Source organism: Lichenostomus cassidix, chromosome 19, assembly GCF_008360975.1.
Source record: "Lichenostomus cassidix isolate B80296 chromosome 19, HeHo_3.0, whole genome shotgun sequence".
NCBI classification, from domain to species: Eukaryota; Metazoa; Chordata; class Aves; order Passeriformes; family Meliphagidae; genus Lichenostomus; species Lichenostomus cassidix.
The window spans coordinates 3,406,827-3,429,119 of NC_139499.1; the positions used below are offsets into that span (position 1 = coordinate 3,406,827).

Consider the following 22,293-nt stretch of genomic DNA (forward strand, 5'->3'; position numbering starts at 1 on the left):
AGGGGAAGAGCTGTCTCCTCCCCTGCCCCAGCTACTCATCGGATCTCTCCGAGCTGAAACTGAAAGTGGCTCTGTTCCTGCTGAAGGAAAATAAATGCTGCTACCACCCAGTGGAAAGTCAGCTCACAGCCAGGATCTCTGGGTGCTTCACAAAACTTTGGCCAAGTAAACTCTGCAATGACTAATCCCGAACATCCCTCTGGAGCCACAAAGCTTCCTGTTCTTATTCTGCTCAGTTCATCCTTGTAGACACAATAATTCTCAAACTTGAAGACAAAAACCTAGAAGGTTTGTATGCTTTTATTTGAATTTTTATACAGCAATACAAATTATACAGATTCGTTACAGTACAGATTTTGCAGGGGTTTATAGAGGTACTTTGTGAGTTTTTGGTTTATTTAAAAGAAAGAGGCAGATCTCGGGAGCACGGTGACATGAACAAAACCATCTCGTGGCAGGAAGCAAATCCTGACCACGGGGAACACTAACCTGGCTGAAACCTACTGGGCAGAAAGGTGGTGGCAGCATTCGCAGCAATAACATCCCGAAAACATCAACCCTGGGACACTCCAGAGCTTTACACAGGAATTGGTGAGCACACAGTAAGAGGGTTGTTCCTGTAACAGCGCTGAAAGTCCTCAAAGCCCTTAGATGTACTTTGCTGCAGCAGGGACAGAAATGAGGGAAGCTGATGTCACACTGGACCTGCTGTTGAGCAGGTGATGTCATGGAACAGTCACCACCACAATGGAAAAGGAAACCAGAAAATACTTTAGATTTAGTCACTCAAACAGGTACAGTAAGATGAGGAACACGATCTCAGACCTAATGACGCTGATGCTACACACACTGTGACACCAGAACCTGATGGCTCATGTCTTGTGTCCATCTTGGGTTCCTGTGACAAGGGAGAACAGCAGAGCTTCCCTGCAGGCCCTAATGCACAGGAGAGGGGCTGAACATAAAATGTCATCAAGGTATTGCTATTATTAATGTGCATCAGGCTTGAGAGTCAAGTGTCTGGCACTGGAGGATTAAAACCTTTCAGCAAGCAGGGTCAAAAGTATGCATCCTAAATGCTTCTGTTCAGTTTGGTTTAATACGGCTATAGCAAGTGCCATAATGAACAGCAGAATAAATGTATGCACCAAATAAAAGATGTCTCCCTGCCACTTTTAATATACTTTGTTCCTGCAGTGGATAAATGGCATTTAAGAGGAGTGAGTCAACAACCAGATGAGAAAACTCCAGTCTCAGCTGGAAATCAAATTCCTTTTCAGTCACAGAAACTCCCCTTTCTAAAAATTTAAGACAAGCAACACCAACTAAATTGCATCGCAAGAAGCCATCTCAGAGAAGCCCTTGAGAACTACAAAGGTAACTGATTCTACACTAGAATATGCTGGAATAGGTGAGCAGCCCCATTCCTTCAGAGCCTTTGCACTCAACTGGTAGTGAAACACAGAAATCATCAGAATGTAAAACATGAACTTAACACAGATTTCAAGATACTCAATGTTAGCAGCTCCTCGCCTGTGCTCTTGCTATGAGTGTGAATAACCACAAAGGCTTCTGTGGACGGAGAGGGAACGAGGTCAGTACAGACAACCTGTGACTACGCCTTGGAGCCAACCTGACACACAGAGCCTGTGTCCAAAACACACCCAGGGGAACAGGGGGATTGCAGCAAAGTCACTCTAAGCAGATTTGTCCAAAGCAGGCAGCAGGACAAGGGCTGCTCTGCAAGCTGCAACACACCAGCACTCTGGTTGAAGGGGTTGCATATGCATTCCAAAATTTGCTGGCTTTAGCATTAAATCTTTTCCTATAAAGAGGAAGGGTTGCAATATTACAGGATTTGCTCTAAAATTCTCACAATTTTATCGTCTTTTCTGAAGACAAGTCAGCAGCCAGTACTAAAGGTAGCAAATGCTCCTACTAGACTATGTGCTAAAGTCAGGATTGAAACTATAACAGTATTCATAACACAAGTTAAAAATATCAGTATCATCCAAAACTGCCCTGGGACAGCAAGCTTGGCCACAATCAGCTCTGGGTCACGTGCAAAACTTCAGAAATTCATGGTCAGCACTGGAGATTCTGAGTAGTGGCAGCACATCTCAGAAGCAGGTGAACAAGTTGTTGATGCTTTAGGAAAGCCAGTAAGCCACACTCAAGGGCATGAATTTAACGTGACTCTACCATCACCAGCCTGTAATTTGAATGTGTGAACACTCCTCCTCCACCTCTTTCTTCAGCCATCAGAATAACCGTGATGGCCACAAGCACAAAGAGCCCCTCTCAAAAGTTGCTCCAGGCTTACATAGCCCAGCAAGTTGGCAACACACCCGTGCCAGCACTGGGTGCTGCCCTGAGGACTGGGATGAGCTCTCCCAGGGGCATTCCTGGACTCAGGAGCTCAGTGGGGATTATTTTCTGGTGGTTGACAGCAGAGTTTTGCAGCACATTAAATGCTAGTGTTCACTGCTGCAGTGTCCAACAGCTCTTCCAGACTACCACCTTCCCCACCTGCAACCAAACTGGAGAAACACAGCAAAGCACTTCCTACAGTAGCAAAGCAAACTCAGTTTCAGTTCCAAAACCTGCCTGGTGCCTTCCTGCCTTCAGTTTTGTTTATTTTTCCATGTTTAAGCTGGAAGAAAGCTCTACACAGCTGCTAGAAATAACTGAGTGAGAACATGAATTCACAAAGTGAATGATCCATTTGACTGAGGTACCTCCTCAGTCTGGGTTTTGCCATGCCAGTCTTAGCTTTAAGCTGCAGGTGAAGTTAAGCATTACAGGTTAAACCTCAACTGCTTTTGCTGGTGGGATGGGAAGAAAATAATCTTGCTTCCTCCTACTAAACTTAAATGCCATAGCCATATATTAAATACGGTTGTGTCAAGTGTTATCACAAACTGGTTTGTTAAGCTTCTGTATAGGAAAATATTCATCCACTAAATTTTTGAAGGAGGGAAAGAAAAAGGACTGGAGGAGTCTGACCCTGAGCAACTTGGGAAGCACAGTGTGGAATGCTCCAAAGAAACCAGGCAATGGATGCTTGCATAGGAAAAATAACTAAAAAAATAACACAGTAATTTTGGGATCAGGCTGCATTCACTAGTGGGAAGCCCTTGACCAAATCAGTATTAGCAGATACAGAAAAAGGCATCTAGAACTAGGATGAGCCATTTGCCACCTCTCTCACTCATCAGTGTTCCTTTTCTCCATGCAGTGATGAAATTCCTGCTTCCAGCAGCACCAGTTTGACAGAGCAGCTGTGGATAAGCTGTGGCAAGAGCAGCAGGGGACCAACTCCCAGCCAGCCCTGCTCTTCCACACACCTCAGGCTGGCAGGCAGGACAGCCAGGTGCTGTCACACAGCTCTGCCAATGGCTTCACAGAGCACTGGGACTCTGTCAAGCTGTGGTAAGAGGTCTAAAGAGAGGGTGGACTGAATAGCTGGAAGCAGGAACACTTCCCATCATTTCAGGCTATGGAAAGCAGTAAAACCAGCAGGGAGGTCAGAGCTCATTTCCTCAATAAAAACATGGCTCTGCTTCTTTCAACTTACCCTGCAGTAAGCACATACTTCAAAGCCACAGGGCAACAGCCTCCTTAACCATTTCTGCCTAGTGGGAAACAGGTCAGTTGGAAAAGCTTGGTGGAAGTGGGCAAGACAGCAGTAGCTGATCCATTTACTGTCAGCACAAAGCACTCAACACTGCTTGGTACTCACACTGCAAGTGCACATCCTGCCTGGTGCTGAGCACAGGGCAGCAGCACCCAGCTGGAGGAGCACAGCCTGATCAGCTGCAAGACCTGCAAATCCCACCTGGCAGCCTTAGCAATGCACTCAAGTGACACTGAAGCCACAGGACAAAGAAGTTGGGCTCATTTCCACCCATAAACAATTTTTACTTTACTGTTTCAGCACTCTTCAGATTAGATTCCTCCCCTTTATCTTTTCCTCTTCCCCCCCTTATTTTGTATCAGAATGACTCTAGGACAAATTAACACAATATTTGAAAACTGAGGGGGGGGAAACATGGTAGACTCAAATAAAGACCAATGTTAAATATTACTTAATGTTTTCTTTTATTTAAAAGATCATTCACAAAATACCATATCCATAAATTTATTTTGTTATGAAGCAGAATGTGTTAAGTGTTTGGAATTCTTTTCTTTTTTTTTTTCCTTTGTTTTTACATTTAAAAGTCAACTGTCTTGACTAGAAGTGAGTTTTTATATGGGAATTTGTTCTTAAAATCTTTTCCACATTGAAGATGTAAATAGATCAATTATTGGTTTGGAATACAACCACACAAATGCATGTCTGTCTTAAATTAAGTATTAGTGTTAGACAAATGGTTCTTATCTCAGAAGCAGATTAAGTGAAAGGCAGAAAGAAGGAAAGAGTAGTTCTGTAAATTGCTGGGACTCTGACTTACAATAGGAACCTTAGGGAAGAAATTCACCACTAGTAGTGGTGCTGGTAGTGGGGCAGCCATGCTTCCAACCTCCTCTTGCAAGTGCTCTGGGGTGCTGGCTGGTTTATCTGAAGGCTCTCAGCACTGGCAATAGGGGCCCAAGCTTTTCCCATGCACTGGACATGTCCACACTTCGGTGTGGCAGAACCAGGTTTTGGTTTTAAATATTAATGATTACTCCTTTTGCTTCAGCCTCCCCTCCCTCCTCCTACACAACACTGGCAAGAAACATTTCAAGTGAAGAGAGGTGCAGCAACAAGAGATGCTTTTTATCCAAACTTCTACATGAGAATCTATAGCAGAAAGATTTCTAATCTGCCCATTTTCAAGGTATTCTGAAAGCTGAAGTCCTAAAACTGTACCCCACTGGGCCAAGAAATACAGGGGATAGTGACGATCAAATACTGCATGGCAAAGTATACACTCCTTCAACAAAAATAAAAAAGTCAATTTTATTTGTAGAAACTTCATTTAAAAATTTACCAAACATGTAAAACCCAAAAAAGTAAGCAGAAAGAGCCAGTGAGCAGTGGTGCTCAAACAGGCACGGCTTTGCAGCACTAACCTTGAGCTCAGAGGTATAGTAGCATCATACCATTTGGAAGAGCCAGCAGGAAGGGGCTGCTGGCAGAGGCTTTATCAGTACTGATCCCACCAGCTATTCACCAGGCTTGTCAGGCAAGGCATCCATTGAATTGATCCTTCCTGGCAACCCATGTGAAAGGGCAGCTGCCCCCCTTAGTTCTGCTATGAACAGTGACTATCACCAATTGTCATAAATGGTATTTCACTACTCGGTTAGAACTGTAAATTTCTGTTCAACTCATCTGGACTCTTCAGTTTTCCTCTTCAGAGCCACAGCAATACAGAACGAGACATGCAGGTCAGAAGAGGAACACTGAGGAAGCAAAAGGAAACGATACAGGGAAATAACTAAGTCTAACCTGTGCTTCTAAAGTAAAACAAACCCAGAAAGGAAGAAGTGAAGCAGCACCTTTGTCCAGAGACCTCCACACTTGTGGAAGCAGCCACACCGCCTTATCTACTGGCAACTGTGCTGCTTGGAAGGAAACAGAAGAGGGAAACTCAGCACAAAGCAGGCACTAGATACAGCAAAGCCAAGAACGTACTAAAAACCACTTGTTAACAGCTGACATGCATTCACAAGCTCTGTGTTTTCGGTTTCAAAGAGGACAAATACCAGATGGCAGGAATGGTAAACTGCAGGGTTGACATTCCAGCAGAGCTAGTCACTCTGTACTGTCTTGCTTTTTCTCCCGCCTCCCCATTCCCTCTCAACCCCAAACTCAGTCGTGCTCTTTTACTACTTCCTCCCGGGGCTTGGCTCCTCCAAAGATTGCAGAGTTTGGGTTGGCTACTTGATTGAGGGGAGTATCGACTGTTCGAGGTTTGAGCTGGAGCCGAGGTCGCTGTGCTCTTTCCTCTGAAAGGAAAAACATTCCTTGTGAGATCTGCCTGTCAAGGGCAGGAGCTTTAACCTGACAGCAGGAGTCTCCTTTGTGAAGGAAGACCGAATCACACAAGGTAGGAGTTTACCTTCTGTTGGCTCTCTGAAGTCCATGGAAGACCCACGAAGGGGAGGCCCATCTCTGAAGCGACCAGTGCCACCACTTCCCATGGAGGCACCTGGTGGTCGCCGGTCTCCAGGGCGGGTTCCTCTACCCCGACCTCCCAAGAAGTCATCATCTTTGAATCCTGAAGATGGAAGACAGTGAATTTAAAGAGCATATTTGGCAATGTTTTTAATCTAGACTTTTATCTGGATGACTGGAAAACCTTGCCAGTCACTGCAGTCGGTCCAAGGTGATGCACTGAGAGCCTTTGTCTGCAGACATACTGTTTCACAGAGCTTTAGCACCTTCTGGAGGAGTCATTCGGGTTCCATCTGAAACCAGGTATACTGTGCCAAGTTCAGAAAATGTTTTATCCACTTAGAGGCTTATTGGAGTGTTGGAGAGTGGGTCAAGTGAGTTTAAAAATATGAACCTCAGCTGCAACTTCAGTTTGTTAACACCATTAGCTGACTTGAGAAACAACACAAGTACTCAAAGTACTTCCATACTGTAGCCAGATCATCACACTGGCTACAGCCTTAGCATGAAATCTGCACGAGCAGAGCAAATGGGAAAACAGCTGGGGAGTAGTGAAATATACAGTCCTTATAAAATGGAGTAAGACCCCAAGGCTGTTTAGCTGTACTATAAACTGACCAGGCATTTACTACACTAATTAAAGGGCTGGGGGGAAAAAAACCAAAAAACAGATCAGACTTTAAATCTGATTGCATTTCTTCAAATTATGTATCACAAAAAAACCCCCAAAACCCACAAAAACCAACAAAAAAACCCCCAAAACACATAAAAACCAACAAACAAAACCCCAAACAAACAAAAAACACATAAAAACCCAAACCAAACCAAAAAACCCCAAAACCAAACAACCAAAAAAACCACCAAAATACAGCAAAACAAAAAAAAAACCCAAAAAGAACTGTCTGTCACTGACCAGAGCTCCAGTCTATACCAGTGGCTATTGTTGAGTATCTCTCCAAGCCCCCACTGCCTACATTCAATGGGAGGAGGATACTTCATGCTAACAGCATATGGAAAGGGAATACACTCAGTTTTTCAGAAGCTGCCTGGAAGAAAAAGTTGTTTGGTTCCCAATTGGGATTTTCCTTTCCACTTCAGTATTTGGCAGAGTTGCAGAGCTGTCCCTTACTTACTTCAGTGCCAAACAAGCCATCTTTAAAGACTTGATCCAGAGCAAGGCTGTACAACCTGAGAAGAAAAACTTCCGTAGCAGCTAAGACTGAAATGCTAAACTTTTGGCTCACGAATCACTCATCCAGCATTTAACAGGCATCCACATTTGGAGAAGCTGCCAAAGAAGGTATGAAGCTGTGACACAGAATGTTTAGCTCCAAAGGCAGGTTAAGCACAGCGCTGCAGCAAGCTCCTCTCTCCAGCATCAGGCTCCAATCCATGCTGGGCACAAGGGCACACTTTGCTTCTCCTACACTGTCCATTCCACTCACGTAGAGAACAGACATTGCAAAGTTGCACTTGCCAACATCTCCCCATCAGAAAATGGACCAAACCCATGAGTTCAGAGGACAAAAGCAATTGTGTTAATGCCACCCTGGGTTCTAATAGCTGGAACTGACTGGAAGTTAAAAGCAAACCCAGTGGCTCCGTCACAACCTTCCACTCAGCAAGCTCAGTTTCTTGCTGCAGCTGCATTACCAAAACAGGTTCAAGAATATTTTCAAAAATTCAAGAATATTTTGCATTTACAAGTGCTTTGGAACACTAATCTGACTTTAGAGTAGTCAGTTACTTCAGGGATACACATACTATGACATTGCATCTCCTTGAGAAGATGAAAACTTCTGCTCTGACAGAATATTAGCTTTCCTACATGATCTGTCTGTTTCTGCTACTATTCAGAAATTTACTTTGTTGTATGTTTGAGAAATGCTTAAAGCAGTCACCATAGGCTACATCTGAACAAGAATTCTGTCATTTAGGGTCATTTAACAGAATTTAGTATCACGACTCTTTCCTCTGTCACAAGGCAACAGGAGACTCCCCATGAGGAATCCCACCACAGCCACAAGATGTCCAAAGTTGGCACATACAGGAGATTCAATCAAACCAGTAATGGGGACAAATGAAAATGAGAACATTTCAGTGCCTTTTAGGCCTCCTATCTGTATAAGTGTTAATACTGATACCAGAATTGAAGTCATCTCTGGAATCCCATCCACCTCCTCTGGATTCTCGGGAACCTCCTCCCATTCCTAGGAAAAAAGCCACAATTGTGTTCAGGTCTGAAGCTGTGGGAAAGACTGAGCAAGGGAATACCAAACCAATGTTTCAGTCCTTCAATATCCTAAGTTATGCTGCTGGAAAATCCTTTCCTTTTGGTACTACCAAGTTCCATTGCACAGGAACAAACAGTCTGTTTAAGTTAACCCAGAATAAGTGGTCAGAAAGGTTTCTGTAATACACATTCAATGGAAACCTTTGGTGAGTCTGGTTCAACCAACCTTCAACTATAGCCAAGAACATTTTTACACTGGAACAATAGACATAGTCCAAAATAAGCACTTGTCTACTTGTGCTTACTCACTTTTCATACATCATCATAAAATAGTAGCAGATCAGACTGTTGGCTTATGACTGTCCCCTGCAAGACACAACACGTTATTTAAGGGTATTGGTCTCACTTCCTGGGCTAGGAGTGACAATACATCCACAGCCTTTGCACACAAAGCACAGCTAAATTCCAGGCACCTCAGGAGCAGCAGCAGCAGCTGGTTAGAAACACATATATGTACACACACAAAATTTCTCCTTCCAGTATAATCTTCGTGTTCACTTGCATGCCTTGTCTTAGCATTAGTCAGCACCAGAAGCCATAACTACAACCATTATATTTAAGAAGCTACTTAGAAAAATGGAAGTCACCTCTGTCATCAGGCCCGCCACCTTTTCTGAAGCCAAAGCCACCTTTATCCTGTTTCCTGCCTTCTGCTATGTCCACTCGGAGTGATCGGTCACCCAAAAGCTGTTAAATCAAGGGGAGAATCTGTTCAGGGTGCATCATGAGAGCTGCCAAAGAGTTTAAGACTTATGCTTATCTTTGATTTCACAAATCAATTGCAAATGTACTTACTGCACCATCATATGTAAGAGCTTCCTTGAGTGACTCCACCTCATCGAACTCTACATAACAAAATCCTGTAAGAAACAGATCTCAAGTTAATAGCACTTTGACAGGCCTTTGTAAGAAGCTACTCCTCCTGCATGTCTGCTAATAGCTTCCTTCTAAACACAAGTCATGATGTGCAAATGCAAGATGCACAATGCACATGGCTCAGAAACCTATCATCAACAATTAACACAGTTACCTGCACCTACTAATGATGGGGCAAATCCTGAAACAGAACTCTGGACACTCTGTGAATGCCAAGAGCCTAACTCTCTTTTCCACAGAGTTCTCACAGATTGGATGTGATCTATGCCTTCAGACAGTTATTCAGATGAATATTGACTTGGTTCCTAGTGTTTTTAAACAAGAAATGTCTATATGGCCAGCAGTGTGATTTTTGGGTTATCACATCATTTAGTGGATTTACTCTTTTTCAAGGCCCTTTAATTCAAGGTGAGCCTTTTACACCCCTTAAATAACTTACAAATATAGTCCATTTCCACCAGACAATTCCCATAGCAATTGAATTTACATCCTCTAAAACAACTGCCTGAATGAGTTACCTACTTGCTTTTGCTCCCTTTCTACTAAAAAACAGAGCTGAAGCAATGGGAGTCTTCTGAAGTAAAAGAATTACTCAATGCTTAAGGTCACGGGTCGTAAGTGGGTCAGCTGGGGTAGAATTCATACCAGACAAGGTTTAAGAAAGTTCTTTTATGTCAGGGCAAATATTGATTTGTCACTCAGGTTACTCTGTATCTCAAGATGATGGAACAGTGACTCTCATTCAATGATACATTTACATATTAGTGAATAACAAAACCTGCATAAATCAACATAAAAGCAGAGAATGACTGTGCTTTAGACTGAAATTCCCTATTAAAGTGACTTTTTCTCCTACCAGTTATTCATCTACCACCAAAGAACTCTGAACACTCACCTTTAAATTTGTCTGTTTCCTTGTCTCTGACTAGTCGTACGCTCCTTATGCTGAGATCCTTGAAGATGGCATCTATGTCTCCTTGGACAGTGTTGAAGGGCAGATTTCCCACATATGCTGTGAAAGGGGGTTCTGTTGGCAGCTCTTTATTTCGGCGGGAACCAAGGCCACCACCACGAGACCTGTTGGAAAAAGCACAGTGCCTCTGGAACTGCCTCCCAGCACAGCCACAGCGCAGTCCATAGCACTGCTCAGGTGCTGTGTCTGGCTGAAAGTCGATTTTCCCACAACTTTGGCTCCTTTTTCTATCCTTTTGCCTTTACCTGCCACCTAAACTGTTGGTCAGCTCCTTTCCAGTATTACCTGATGCAGTACTTCAGTGGGAAACTGAATACATTAAGAAGTGAACTCATTAATGAAGTGATGAGTGAATTTCTCAACACACAATTAATTAAGGAAAGCAATGTAAGGTTATCTCTACTGTCCCCTGCTCAAAAACATTACCTCTAAAAAACTAACAGAATAGATTTTAAGAATAATTTATCGCAATGAAGAAATACTTGTATGGCACAGGTTTGTCAGCTTATCCTGAAATGAAGCTGGATCCAATGCTTTTAACTAAACAGTATATTACCAACACCCACTGCACAATCATCCAAATTATCTCAGCAATGTTTAGCTTAACAGAAACCCTTCCCCTAAGTCTGAAGCTGTTGCCATAATTGCTAGGTATCTGGACTAGAATGCTTTGAACTGAACACAAAATAAATTTGGTTGAACAAGGGGTTCTGAGGCAGAAAAAAGATCCATGCTATCTGGATGTTAATGTCTTCTTTCATTTTGCGAATTAAAGAGGTAAACTGGGTGGTTTTTTCCTGTCTTGTCCCTCAGTACCAGTTAAACTCTTGGCACTGGGTGCTGAGGAACTAAATTGTCCCATCTAAATTCTTTACTGTGCTAATATAATACACAGAAGTTCACAGTGTGAACTTCCTGCAGAGCCTAATCTTCAAAAGCCAACTTGGAATTTTTGTATAGAGAGCAAGGTATGTACAAGGCAACCTGAAGTTAAAGTGCCTGGACTTGTGCACAACAGGATGCCATTGGTCCCAACATTTGTTGCACATAAGCAACCTCTGGCCTTTACCTGAAATATCTACTAACTACTGTGTCCATCTTCTCTTTATCACCTTCCTTCTACTGGGCTTTGCTTGTGTCTGTTCCCTTTCCCTAAATCTCCCCCTGCACTTAAAACCACACTGGAACACAAGCTGTACCAAAGGAGGATTTGCCAATGTGACATGGACCAATTAGATTGCTGCAGAGTCCTTCCTAAAACCCAGAAGGTCAAATAATTTTATCATTTCCTTTTATTCTGGCTGGTTGCATGCAGCCAAAAAATCCATTGGACAAGCATGGTACTTGACAGTATTTTTTTCATTCTAGAATAAATATTTTATTACCAATGAATCAGATAATGCATTAAGCTTGAATAAGATTCCTTAACTCTTCCTAGGTGAGCCTGTCATTTGTACCTTATTTAGCAGCTCCATGCAAGAATCATTTGTCACCAACACTATCAACATGCTGCTAAATCTACTTGAATCACAACCTACATATCTTTAATTAGTGTCCACCCAGGTTTGTATTTTTGCACTTTTGACAATATTCCTTATCTGCCTTTGTCTCATTAACAAGTCAAAAACATACTGGAGAACTAAAGCTGTAATAGTTGTGAATTGACTTTAGCCACAAGACTGAGTTTTAAGGAGGAACTCCAAGAAAGCTGAGTTGCTGTTCTAAATAATCCCAAACATGCAGAATCAATTCCACGCCTTTGAACTTAATTCTCATGTACAGTGTTAGAAACAGCTATTAAAATACCATACATTTAACTTGCATCCAAAAAAAGAAAACCTTTATGTTCTATGGGAACATCAGAATCTCCCCAGCTGAGTTTCAAAGGAGCCTCCATGTACATATTCTCAGGACATTCCCTGAGCTGCCAATCACCTCACAGGGAGCTGATTCACCGAAAAACCCACCCTGGAGCTGAATCCTCAGTGAGATCAACAAGGTGATCTGGACAGCTGCAAAGAGCACTTTGCCAAGATGGGAAGGAAGAAGAGAGCAAGGACTGGAACTACAAACTTCATCAGCAACCTCCATTCAGCTCCATTTGAGCCACTTCTAAAACCACACCCTCAATCCCCAAAAGGATTTTCTGTGCTACAGACAAACCTCCTTTCTACCACAGTGCACCAGAACTTCACAGGGTGCATGTGTGGAAATCCATGCCCTATTGTGCAATCCAAATTGATTTTAAAGTCAGAAAATTAAATACTCTTCTCCAGTATGATATTAAGGCCTTTGGTTATCAAATGTATGGTAATACCTTTGATATTTTAGTTTCCTTTTGAAGGACAAGAATGGTCAATAACTAAGTTCCAAACCAAGTTTCTTATGGAACTCAGGTGTAGCAACACAAAAAGAAACTGTTTCTGTACTTTCCTACTTTTTATTTCAACACTGAAACAGTGAAATAAATAAAAGGGCTGACTTCAGTAACCAAACAATGAGATTGGAAGAAGATTCTCTCATTCTGTCCAACCAAGTAGGACAAAAGTAAAAAAATAATTGAAAACATGCTGAACTAAGTGAACCAGAGTGTTGAATGAATATCTGTGTTTCTCACTCTAAACTTTTGCTGAGATGCAATTAGGTAATAATTGTTTCATCTTACTGTGGGAATCTGAAAGATATGATATGATTTCCTTCTCAGAAAACCAAAGCAGGAAGCTGAAGAGGAAAGCTTGCTTCTAGCAACACCCTCAAAATGAAACTTTGGTGGGCTAAGTTAATCACTTTGGTCATACTGGGGAGAAAACAACTAAACTCCCATTTTGAAGCTACTCTTTTGCAAAGTTTAGTTACTTCTGCACAGAATAAGATCTGCCAAAAGTTCAAAATGAAGGATATTGTGAAAGCCAGTATTTGAGTTAAATAGCCTTTCACTAGAGATCAAAGCTCAGGATTTACCTTTTGCACTGCACAAAGCCAACAGCCTACAGGGGTTCTGACATTGGAACTTCACTGGGGCAGCATAAGGATCTGCAGGATGACAGTGTCAACCCTCCAAGACCACAACACTAAATTCATATCCAACTTATTCAAGCAACCCAGAACATGTCTGGAGTAAGTATTAAATGTCTTCAACAAAAAGCTTACCCAAGCCTAAAAATTAGGAGCTATCTTTTAATGCTAGATGGGTAAGACATGGTATCCAGACTGCCAGAAGCATAAGGACTAACTCCCCATTTTCACTGACCTGTGCAGCACTTCAGCAGGTGAATCTTAACCTTTAGTAAGGTGCCCAGCACCTCAAGACACACCTAAATAAACAGCCTAGCAGCGAGTCAGGGGTGGTAAACACTCCCTTTCTTTCAACTCTGAGAAGCTCTACAGATGTTCAGTTTCAACTAGGCCTCAGTATGCTTAACTACAGGTTTTCCTGTCAAATTTTGGGCTTTAAAACACTTTCAGAAAAGGTTATAGTAAGCCTTTTCTCATTAACGTCAGCACCACATTCTTCACCAGGAATAAAGTGACGTTTGCATCCCCTAATATTATGATTCAGCTTTTAGTCAGTGCATCACTAGACACCTCAGGTGTAGCAAAATCCCATCTCATCACACCAGTCATATCCTGATGCTCTTTCACCGTAATTTTGAAGATTATGAGAAAGAGGCAGGTAATTTACATATGTTAGAACCTGTTGGGCACTGGTTTCCCATCTGTCACACTGAAATCCTGTGGTTACTCACTGTGCACACCAAAGGTTATGTGAAATGCAACTTCTGCATCTCAGCTGAGTTTACACTATTCCTACAGTCCTAGAGTGCCTAAAAATGAGCAGAAGCCACTGTAAATTAACATGAGATTCTTTAATCAGAACCTTCAACAAGAACATGTTTTCATTACACTTCATATATTACAGAACTTCATACAATACACAGAGAGACCTGTTAAATTGTGAATTAGCTATTAGTAACTTAATAGTGATAATGATAAATTAGAAATATACACTGGACTCTAGTATTAGTAGTATCTGATGTTTAGAAGTGCAGGTAAATCAGAATAAGTACATTTTCTCATCTGTAAAGACATCTACTAAATTGCAGGATGCTTTTAGTTCACCAAACAAGGATCCACATCTTGCCTGAGAGCAAGTTTAAGTTCTCTTACAGGAATCTGAATATAAAAAAAAAAATTAACTGGCATTTTATAACTTCACAGAATGTGCCTACATTGACTAGGATACACTGTGCAGCAATATCTGAGTTTATTATGAGCCAAGTGCCACTTCAGACTGCTGGAAAGGTTATTTTGTTACAGAATTGAAAAAAATAACAGAAGTGTAAGTCGCTACATCATCTGTTTGCTCTGGGACATCTCTGAATTAGACACAAAGGGTATCAGTGCATGAAAATGAGCTTGAAATCTTAAAATGTCAGAGTATTACCAAAGACAAGAAAAACTTACTGCTGTTCTAACTCCAGCAGCTCCTCCCTCCTGCCTAAAGAGTCTGAAATGAAACCAAGTTATTCATCTAAGAGCAGAAAAGGGCATGAACACTGTTGATCAGGAAACACACCTTGAAAGATTAGATTACACAGTAATATACTTGTGAAGATTTGCTCACAAGAAGTTTATTCCACAGATTCATGCCTATTTCATGTTTTATTTCATGTGCATATAGAAACTTGTACTGCACCAACCTCCAAAAAAGTCAATTGTTTGATTGCACCTTCCTAACCTGATTGCAGACAAACTTCTAATTACTGGTTATTGTCTCTGTAGCTCTTCCCCTAAACACACTCTTTAACAAAGAGACAGAGACAAGCCCGATTCCTAAGGATCACGGATTTGGAGTGAGCACCCGGAGCCCCGGATACCGCAGGACAGCGGCTCCCAGAGCTCCCCAGGCGGAGGCACCAAAAAGCCCTCCCATTTCCTCCCCGCAGGCACCACAACGCTGCCCGCTGCCGGGGGCGGCTCGTCCCGCCAGCACAGCAGCCTGCCGCCTGCCCCGCTCCAGCCCTGCGGGGACGTTCCCTCCACCCATCCCGCTCCGGCCCCGCACCAGCTCCTCAGGGCCTTCCTTGGCTCGGGCCCAGCACCTCCCTAAATCCCCCCTCCACTCGCCTCCGGGACGGCGGGAACAGCGACACCCTCCTCCTCCCGCCCCTTCCCGGCGCTCCCGAGCCGCCCGGCCCTGAATCCTGCGGCGTTGGCCGGAGAACGGCCAAGACCCCCGGGACCCGCATCCCCCACCCCGCCGCACAAAGCGGCTCCGCCACGGCCAGCGCAAGGGCACCCCCGCACCCTGGGGGAGGGCGGGCGGGGGGCAGAACGAGCTCAAACAGTTCCCAGGGGCAGCGCCCGCGGTCCGCTCCCCCCGCCCGCCATCCCCATGCAGCGGGGCAGGCCGGGCCCTGCGGCCGCGCCCCCGCCTCGCCCGGCCAGGGGCGCCGCTCCCCTCTCCCGTCCCAGCTGCGGGGGAAGCCCCGAGTGCTGCCCCCGGGCCCGCTCACCCGCGGCCGCCGCCGAAGCTGCTGTAGGCCCGGTCGTCGTAGGGATCGAAATCCGCCATCGCCGCCGCGGCCTCGTCCCCGTGCGAGCGTGACAGGACCGCGCCCGAGGACCCCGCAACGCTTATATACGGCGGCGAGCGGGCCTGGGCTGCCCCGCGCCGTGCCTGATTCTAGCTCCCCGCCCCGACGGGGCTGTCCGCGCTGCTGCCTGTCGGGAGGCTCGCCGCGCGGCTCTCTCCCGCCGGCTCTGGGACGGGATCTGCCCGGGAATCTGCCTGGGGATCTGCTCCGGATCCACCCGGGATCCGCCCGGGGATCTGCCCGGGCTGCGCTGTGGTAACGCGTCCGGTGAGCGTTGGACATTCCAGCGCTGATCCGAGCCCAGCCCGCGGCTCTGATTCCCCCAGCATCCCGCTGTCGCTGCGGGCAGGGATCACAGAGATCATGGAAATGGATCCTGCTCCAAGTGTCACAGGCATCCTCCAGGGATCACAGGGATCGATCTTGCTCCGGGGTCATTCCCTGCTCTCCCGCGGGTGGCACCGGAGTCTGGCAGGGTAGCAGCGAAGCGCAGAGTTCGCAGGGCAGCTGGAGGATAGTGCTGGATTTCATTGGAAATTAACACAACGGGCTGTACCCGAGAGCTTCACAGTGCCCTTAAAAAACACCATTTGCACCAACTTGTTTGTCTCCTTTTGCCAGGCCATAATTTAATGCTTTCTACTAAAACCACATGTCGGTTTGTCATATGATAACCAACACCTCGTGTCGCTGACCCCGCAGTGCCGATCGGGGCTCACCCGCAGGCTCTGTCCCTCTGTCCCTCTGTCCCTCTGTCCCGCCGAGCCCCGCGGGACAGAACCCAGCCGGGATCCAACCCTCCCTCCGGAGTTGCGAACCGCTGAGGGAAGCCCAGGCAGCCCTTGGGGCAGGGAAGGACCAATAAGTCCTGCGGCGGAGCAGGGCTGGGGGTCAGGGAGGGAACGTGGCGCTGAGGGGAGCGCGGCTGTTGAAAAATGTGGAATATGTCACTATTATCTTAAGTAGGGATGTTCTTTAAGATCTTTGCATATTTTAAGCAAGAAAAGAGACCTAACCCGTGGGGCAGGTAGCAGCCAGCATCTCTTAGTCAGAGACATCCTGAATGTAGTGAATTCGGATGTTGATGTATGTCTGTGTATGCACTGCTAACTTAGCAATAGACTCAGGGTCACGTATATAGCTGATCTATGTTCATTATAATTCTAAAAAGACCCTGTGAAGACCCTTTCCCTGAACATCTGTAGAAGTTAGCTGAGGTTACAAAACTTGCAAATTACTGAACAGTCCCAATAGATGGGCAGTACTTGGAAAGTTACTAACTCTGACCTCCTGATTATAAATAACGGTGTGAAAAGCCCGGTGGGGTGTGCTGGATTTGTCGAACACCACCGAGCACCGCCCAACTCTGAAATAATTGTTTGATGTGTCCGTCGAGCGTGTCGTTGTTGGCTTGTGGCACACCGGGTAAGCGATCTGATTTTGTGGGATGAGGGGCTGAGGCAGCGGGGTGTGAAGAGCGGCCATGAGGGGAGCAGGGTGTGAGGGGACAGTGGTGGGGCTGAGAGGAGCAGGAGGCGCTGAGGGGAGCGGGGTTGAAGGACCGGGAGGTGCTGAGGGGCAGCCATGAGGGGAGCGGGGCTGAGGGGCCGGGAGGGACAGCCGTGAGGAGCAGCCATGAGGGGAGCGGGGTTGAAGGGACAGGAGGAGCTGAGGTGCAGCCGTGAGGGGAGCGGGGCTGAAGGGCCGGGGGGCGCTGAGGGGCAGCCGTGAGGGGAGCGGGGCTGAGGTACCGGGCGGCTGAGCGGAGCGGTGCTCAGGGACCGGCAAGCCGCTGCTCACACTGCCGCCCAGCCCGTCCCGCGGCGGCCCCGCTGACCCGGAAGAGGCGGAGCGGGCGGCGGCCCCACGTGCGGCAGCGGTGGCGGCATGGCGGTGGTGGAGGAGATGGAGCAGATGGAGCAGCGGGCCGGCGGCGCGGCGGTAACTGACCCCCGCGGGGTGCTGCGGCAGGGCCGCGCCTTCCTCGACTTCTTCTGGGACATCGCCAAGCCGGAGCAGGAGGTGCGGCTGGCGGCCACTGAGAACCTCCTGCGGCACCTGCGGGAGGGCAAGAAGGTGAGGCGGGCGCCGGAGGGGCGGTGGGTGCGGGCGGGCAGTGGGTCCCACGGTCCATCCCTCCGCTCCCGCCTGGGAACGCGGCAGTGCGGACGGGGCACGGGCCGGGCGCGGGGGTCTGGTGGCCGGGCCTTTCTCGGAGCAGCCCGGGCACCGCTCAGCTCGGTCTCTCTTGCAGGACGATGAACTCAAGTACACCCTGAAGCGGCTGGTGGAGGGACTGGGAGCCACCCGCGAGGCTGCCCGCCCTGGCTTCAGCTTGGCCTTGGCGCAGGTCAGTATTTCCCAGCGCAGATCACAGCTGTCTCTAGCCCCTGTGCATGTCTGGGGTCCCTTTTGCTGTCTGTGCAAGGCTAGAAGGCTCCCTTCTGACTGCTCCTGCGTGGACGTGGGAGGGAAGGCTCTCACGATAAACATAATGATTTTAAATGGTGCTACTCTGCTTTACAAACCCTTATAAACTATACCAAAATCACATTCATGCTACCGAATTCACTCCTGCTTCAAGAACCGTCCTTAAATTACAAACCTTGACCAGGTTTTCAATTTTACTCTGCATTTAGTACTATTACTACTTCTTAAAACTGTCTTGCTCCTGGTCTTGGTCTGTTGATGTGGGATGTCTGAAAAAGCAACCCTTTAGCAAACATTCAGAGTTTTTTTCCTCCACAGTGGCTGAGTCAGTAACATAGCAGAGTCCCAGGAATTGGGATCAGCAGTGCTGTCTGACCTCATCTCACCTGAGAATTTGATAAAGCAGAAGAGACTGTGTGTTTCCCACTTTGATCAGGGCCTTGCCCATGCTGAAAAGTCTGACTGCCTCTGTTCTGGGGTCACACAGCTTCAGCAAAATGTTCTCATTATTAATCTGTCATGTACAGGGAAAGAAACTGGAATATCAGGTGTATTTGTATTTGCATAGAATCCTAGAATGGTTTGGATTGGATGGAACCTTAAAAATCATCTCTTTCCCCACTCTGCCATGGGCAAGAACACCTTCCACTCGACCAGGGTGCTCCAAGTCCCATCCAACCTGGCCTTGAACACTTCCAGGGATCCAGGGGCAGCCACAGCTTCTCTGGGCAACCTGTGCCAGGGCCTCACCACCCTCACAGGGAAGGATTTCTTCCTAGTATCTAACCTAAATTGACCTTCTGTCAATGTGAAGTCATTCCTCCTCGTCCCGGCACTCTGGGACTCCAAAGTCCCTCTGCAGCTCCCTTGGAGCCTCTTTAGGCACTGGAAGAAGCTCTGAGATCTCCCTGGAGCCTTCTCCATGATGCACAACGCCAGCTCTCCCAGCCTAGTTCCTGTTCTGTACATCTTTACTGAACTGGTTCTCTTTATTCTGGGCTGATAAAGCAGCACACCTGCTGCTGTGCTGAACAGCTGTTCTGCTCTATTTTAGCTTAACCCAGTGCAACTTCATGAAATGGAAGAACTGCAAACAGTTATTCCATCTCTCTCCTCAGGTTTTACAGGCTTTTGAGGAAATTCCACTGTGCAGCATTCTGGAACAGATAAAAGAAAAACACAATCTGGAAAAAGTGAAAAAAGTAAGTCAGCTCATGGCAGCATTTGACAACTATTACTTCAAATGAATTGTTCTCTAGTCTTTGAAGTCTTGGTGTATATTGTAGTTTTGGGATTCTTGTTAATGCAAATTACTGTAATGAAATAACAAATATTTCTGAAAACTGGAAGCTGATGACATTGTTATCTGGCCCTGTTTTTGCTGAGATTTGTTGATGTGATGAAGAGGTACTCTAGGACAGTTCTTAAAACATTGTGCAGGGGATTGCATTTCATCTGTTCTCTTCCCATGGTAGGGTGTTCAAGGCTGGATCTTCCTGCCATCTTGTTCCACTGATCATGTAGCTGCATGTGAAATCTAACCTCTCAGGGAAGTAGATTTTTACCTATTTTTTTTCCCCCTTTCAGAAACTTGTGAGAAATGCTGCTTTTGGGAACTTTTTTGGAGTTATGGCTCTGTTCCAGTCTGGGCGGCTTGTGAAGGTAACACTGCTGTCAGGTGTGTCAGTTCTGGTTCTGGGGCTTCTGATGTGGAAAGAGCATTGACAGAAAAGCTGGGTCACTTGGTAATTGATGCAATGGCACTCGAAGCATCAAGTTCAGTTCATTTCTGTTGCATAATCCATGGACTCTTTGTGCCTTTTAAATGTCCCTGAGCAGAATGTAGGAACTGTGTCAAATAGTACAGGAGGTTGCTATCTCTCCTGGAAGAAAGGGGTCTGTTGTCATATCCAGCTGGAAAATACCATTTTGGGGAAAGCTGAGTGGCCTATCAAGAAACAATTGTGTTTCTTATTACAAGTAGACATAAACATCTAAAGACTGGATTATTACTTGAGCCTTCAGATTAATTTCTGATATATGTCCTCTGATTTTGGCTTATCTTTCCTTTCTAGGACCGGAAGGCTCTGCTGGAGAGCATCCAGCTTCTCCAGCAGCTGACAAATCATCAAACACACCTCAGAGATCTCCCACGCAAAACTCTTATTGACATCACCTCTGAGGTACTGGTGGGGTGGGTGCGGGGAAGAGAGGGCTTGGCTTTGGGATCAGCTTTTCCTTTATTTTACTCCTAGGGGGTGTGGAAGAGTGAGTGTAAACTGTGAAAGCTGTCCCTATATTGCCTGTGGGCAGATGCTTGTGTTCTGGGAAGGGTGCTCTGCTTTAGCTTAGTTTGACTTGATTGTGGACAATCCCATAGTCTGTTGTTTCTCAGTTCACTCGCTTGGATGATGTGTTAGACCACCTACTCTTTTGAATAGATGTATGCTGAAAATGCTGAACAGCAAAACCACCTTTTTTTATGCACCAAGCCTGGGCCTAAGGTTGAATGAATGGTTGGGCTGTTGGGAATGAAATAATGTAGGGACAAGGAGTAAAGAACTCTGATATGTAGTAAAAAAAAAAGTTAATTTTTTTTTTAAGGTGGGTATTGTTTGTAAATATGCAGACTAGCAGTGTTAGATAAAAATAGTTTCCTTCTCCCTGGGTTGCCTGGCTGTACAGGCAGAGCAATCAGACAGCAAGAGAACAATTGCAGCTGGAGTCAGTTGACCAGAATTGCTGTCTGATGACAACATACTGTCCTACTCCCCATGGTTAAGCGCCTGGGACTGTCTGGCAGTCATGGACACATCCATTATTTATTTTTGGTTGTGTCACCATGAAGACTATTTCTAGAGCTTCCAGAACACTGCAAGCTTTTAGTAAAATGCCCTCCAATGCAGATACTTTAATGTACTTCACTGCAATTTAGTAAAATGCCATCAGATATTCTCATGCTCTCACCCTTGTTCCTGTTTAGGTTCCTGAAACTGTGTTTGAGGAGGTCCTGTTTGACATCTTGCAAGGTGACCTCTCTTCAGCCTTCACATCTCCAGAGAACCTGCACCTTTTGCTTGTGGGCATGCAGAAATTCCCTGGTGTTCTGAAACCTAAAAAGCTGAAGAAGCTGTTTGGCTCACCTACTGTGATAAATAAGGAAAATATTTCCAGGTGCGTTCATAAATAAGGAGGTTTAAATGAACATTTTTTTCCTCTTGGTTAGCAGCGAGAGAAATGTGGCTGTGATTCTGATGCCTGCTTGTATTTGTCACTGCAGGTGCTAAGAGTTAGGTGTTAATTGTTACGCAGGTTCCCAAATTACAGCTGTGTGATTTCTCCCAGGAGGCATAGACTGCAGTTCTCGGGAAATGTTCTTTGTCCTTCAGCAGGATGAATTTTGCCTTCAAGTCTCTTCCAGGTCAGCTCTCTCACATTATTTTATTTCTTCTTCCAGACTTGTAGAACTTCTGAAAAGCGCTGCCAAGTCTGAGAAGGAAGACAAGAAATTGCCCAGTGTAGTGTTTGATTTGCTACAAGTTGCACTGAAGGAAGGTGCCTTTGAACTGTTCTGGAATGAAGTTGTGGAGAACGGGCTATTGAAGGAGAAATCAGGACCTGTGAGGTTTGTTTTAACATACACTGTTGTTTCCCATGTTATCCTTCTGTTTCTCAATCCCAAGGTTTTGACTTCCATCTCCCTGCATGCTCCTGGAGCTCCCCCAGCACTTCTTCTCTGTCTTTCTCCTCTGTGTGGTTTTACTGCTGTGCCTTAGCCTGAGGGAATGTTCTTTGTTCCCACTCAGTTACATGTGCTACCGGTTGCTGGGCAGTGCTCTCCCCTTGCTCTCTGTGGAGCAGCTGCAAGTGGTTCTCAAAGGGAACGTGATGCTGCACTACGGAGAACATGTGTTAGCAACTCAGGTAGGTCTTTGAACCAGCTGAAGGTCATGTTGTGAGCACAGGTCGTCTCTGCCTTGCTTCTAGTTTCAAATCATCTTGTATAAAAAAGTTTATG

The 22,293-nt window shown here is 45.7% G+C and overlaps 2 protein-coding genes across 3 annotated transcripts in view; one reads left to right on the forward strand and one right to left on the reverse strand.

Moving 5' to 3' along the window:
- Positions 1 to 4,082: 4,082 nt before the first annotated feature.
- Positions 4,083 to 15,921, reverse strand: EIF4H (eukaryotic translation initiation factor 4H). 2 transcript variants are annotated; one of them, XM_085078801.1, is made up of 7 exons: positions 15,765 to 15,921; positions 10,171 to 10,352; positions 9,195 to 9,259; positions 8,987 to 9,086; positions 8,251 to 8,316; positions 6,051 to 6,209; positions 4,083 to 5,937 (listed from the first exon to the last, which is right to left on the reverse strand). In XM_085078801.1, exons 1-7 carry the CDS (start codon positions 15,821 to 15,823, stop codon positions 5,801 to 5,803), a joined length of 768 nt encoding a protein of 255 aa, XP_084934927.1. In that variant the 5' UTR covers positions 15,824 to 15,921; the 3' UTR covers positions 4,083 to 5,800. The 2 variants fall into 2 exon arrangements, with proteins under 2 accessions (XP_084934927.1, XP_084934928.1); XM_085078802.1 differs by lacking the exon at positions 8,251 to 8,316.
- A 1,718-nt stretch (positions 15,922 to 17,639) lies between these two features.
- Positions 17,640 to 22,293, forward strand: part of MYBBP1A (MYB binding protein 1a) — a 53,087-nt gene continuing 48,433 nt past the window's right edge. The window contains exons 1-8 of the mRNA XM_085078822.1: positions 17,640 to 17,921; positions 18,100 to 18,195; positions 19,394 to 19,477; positions 19,863 to 19,937; positions 20,351 to 20,458; positions 21,259 to 21,449; positions 21,733 to 21,900; positions 22,082 to 22,199. Of these exons, the coding sequence (XP_084934948.1) occupies positions 17,733 to 17,921; positions 18,100 to 18,195; positions 19,394 to 19,477; positions 19,863 to 19,937; positions 20,351 to 20,458; positions 21,259 to 21,449; positions 21,733 to 21,900; positions 22,082 to 22,199 (1,029 nt within the window). The 5' untranslated portion in view covers positions 17,640 to 17,732. The remainder of the gene's footprint in view (positions 17,922 to 18,099; positions 18,196 to 19,393; positions 19,478 to 19,862; positions 19,938 to 20,350; positions 20,459 to 21,258; positions 21,450 to 21,732; positions 21,901 to 22,081; positions 22,200 to 22,293) is intronic.

What these genes read in the sequence shown, in the direction of transcription:
- EIF4H (XM_085078801.1), bottom strand. Translation starts at nt 15,823, where the DNA reads ATGGCGGATTTCGATCCCTACGACGACCGGGCCTACAGCAGCTTCGGC. An exon ending in AGCTTCGGCGGCGGCCGCGG is followed by an intron (nt 10,353 to 15,764) that starts GTGAGCGGGCCC and finishes TTTTTCCAACAG; the next exon opens with GTCTCGTGGTGGTGGCCTTG. An exon ending in CTTCAGAGAGCCAACAGAAG is followed by an intron (nt 5,938 to 6,050) that starts GTAAACTCCTAC and finishes TTTTCCTTTCAG; the next exon opens with AGGAAAGAGCACAGCGACCT.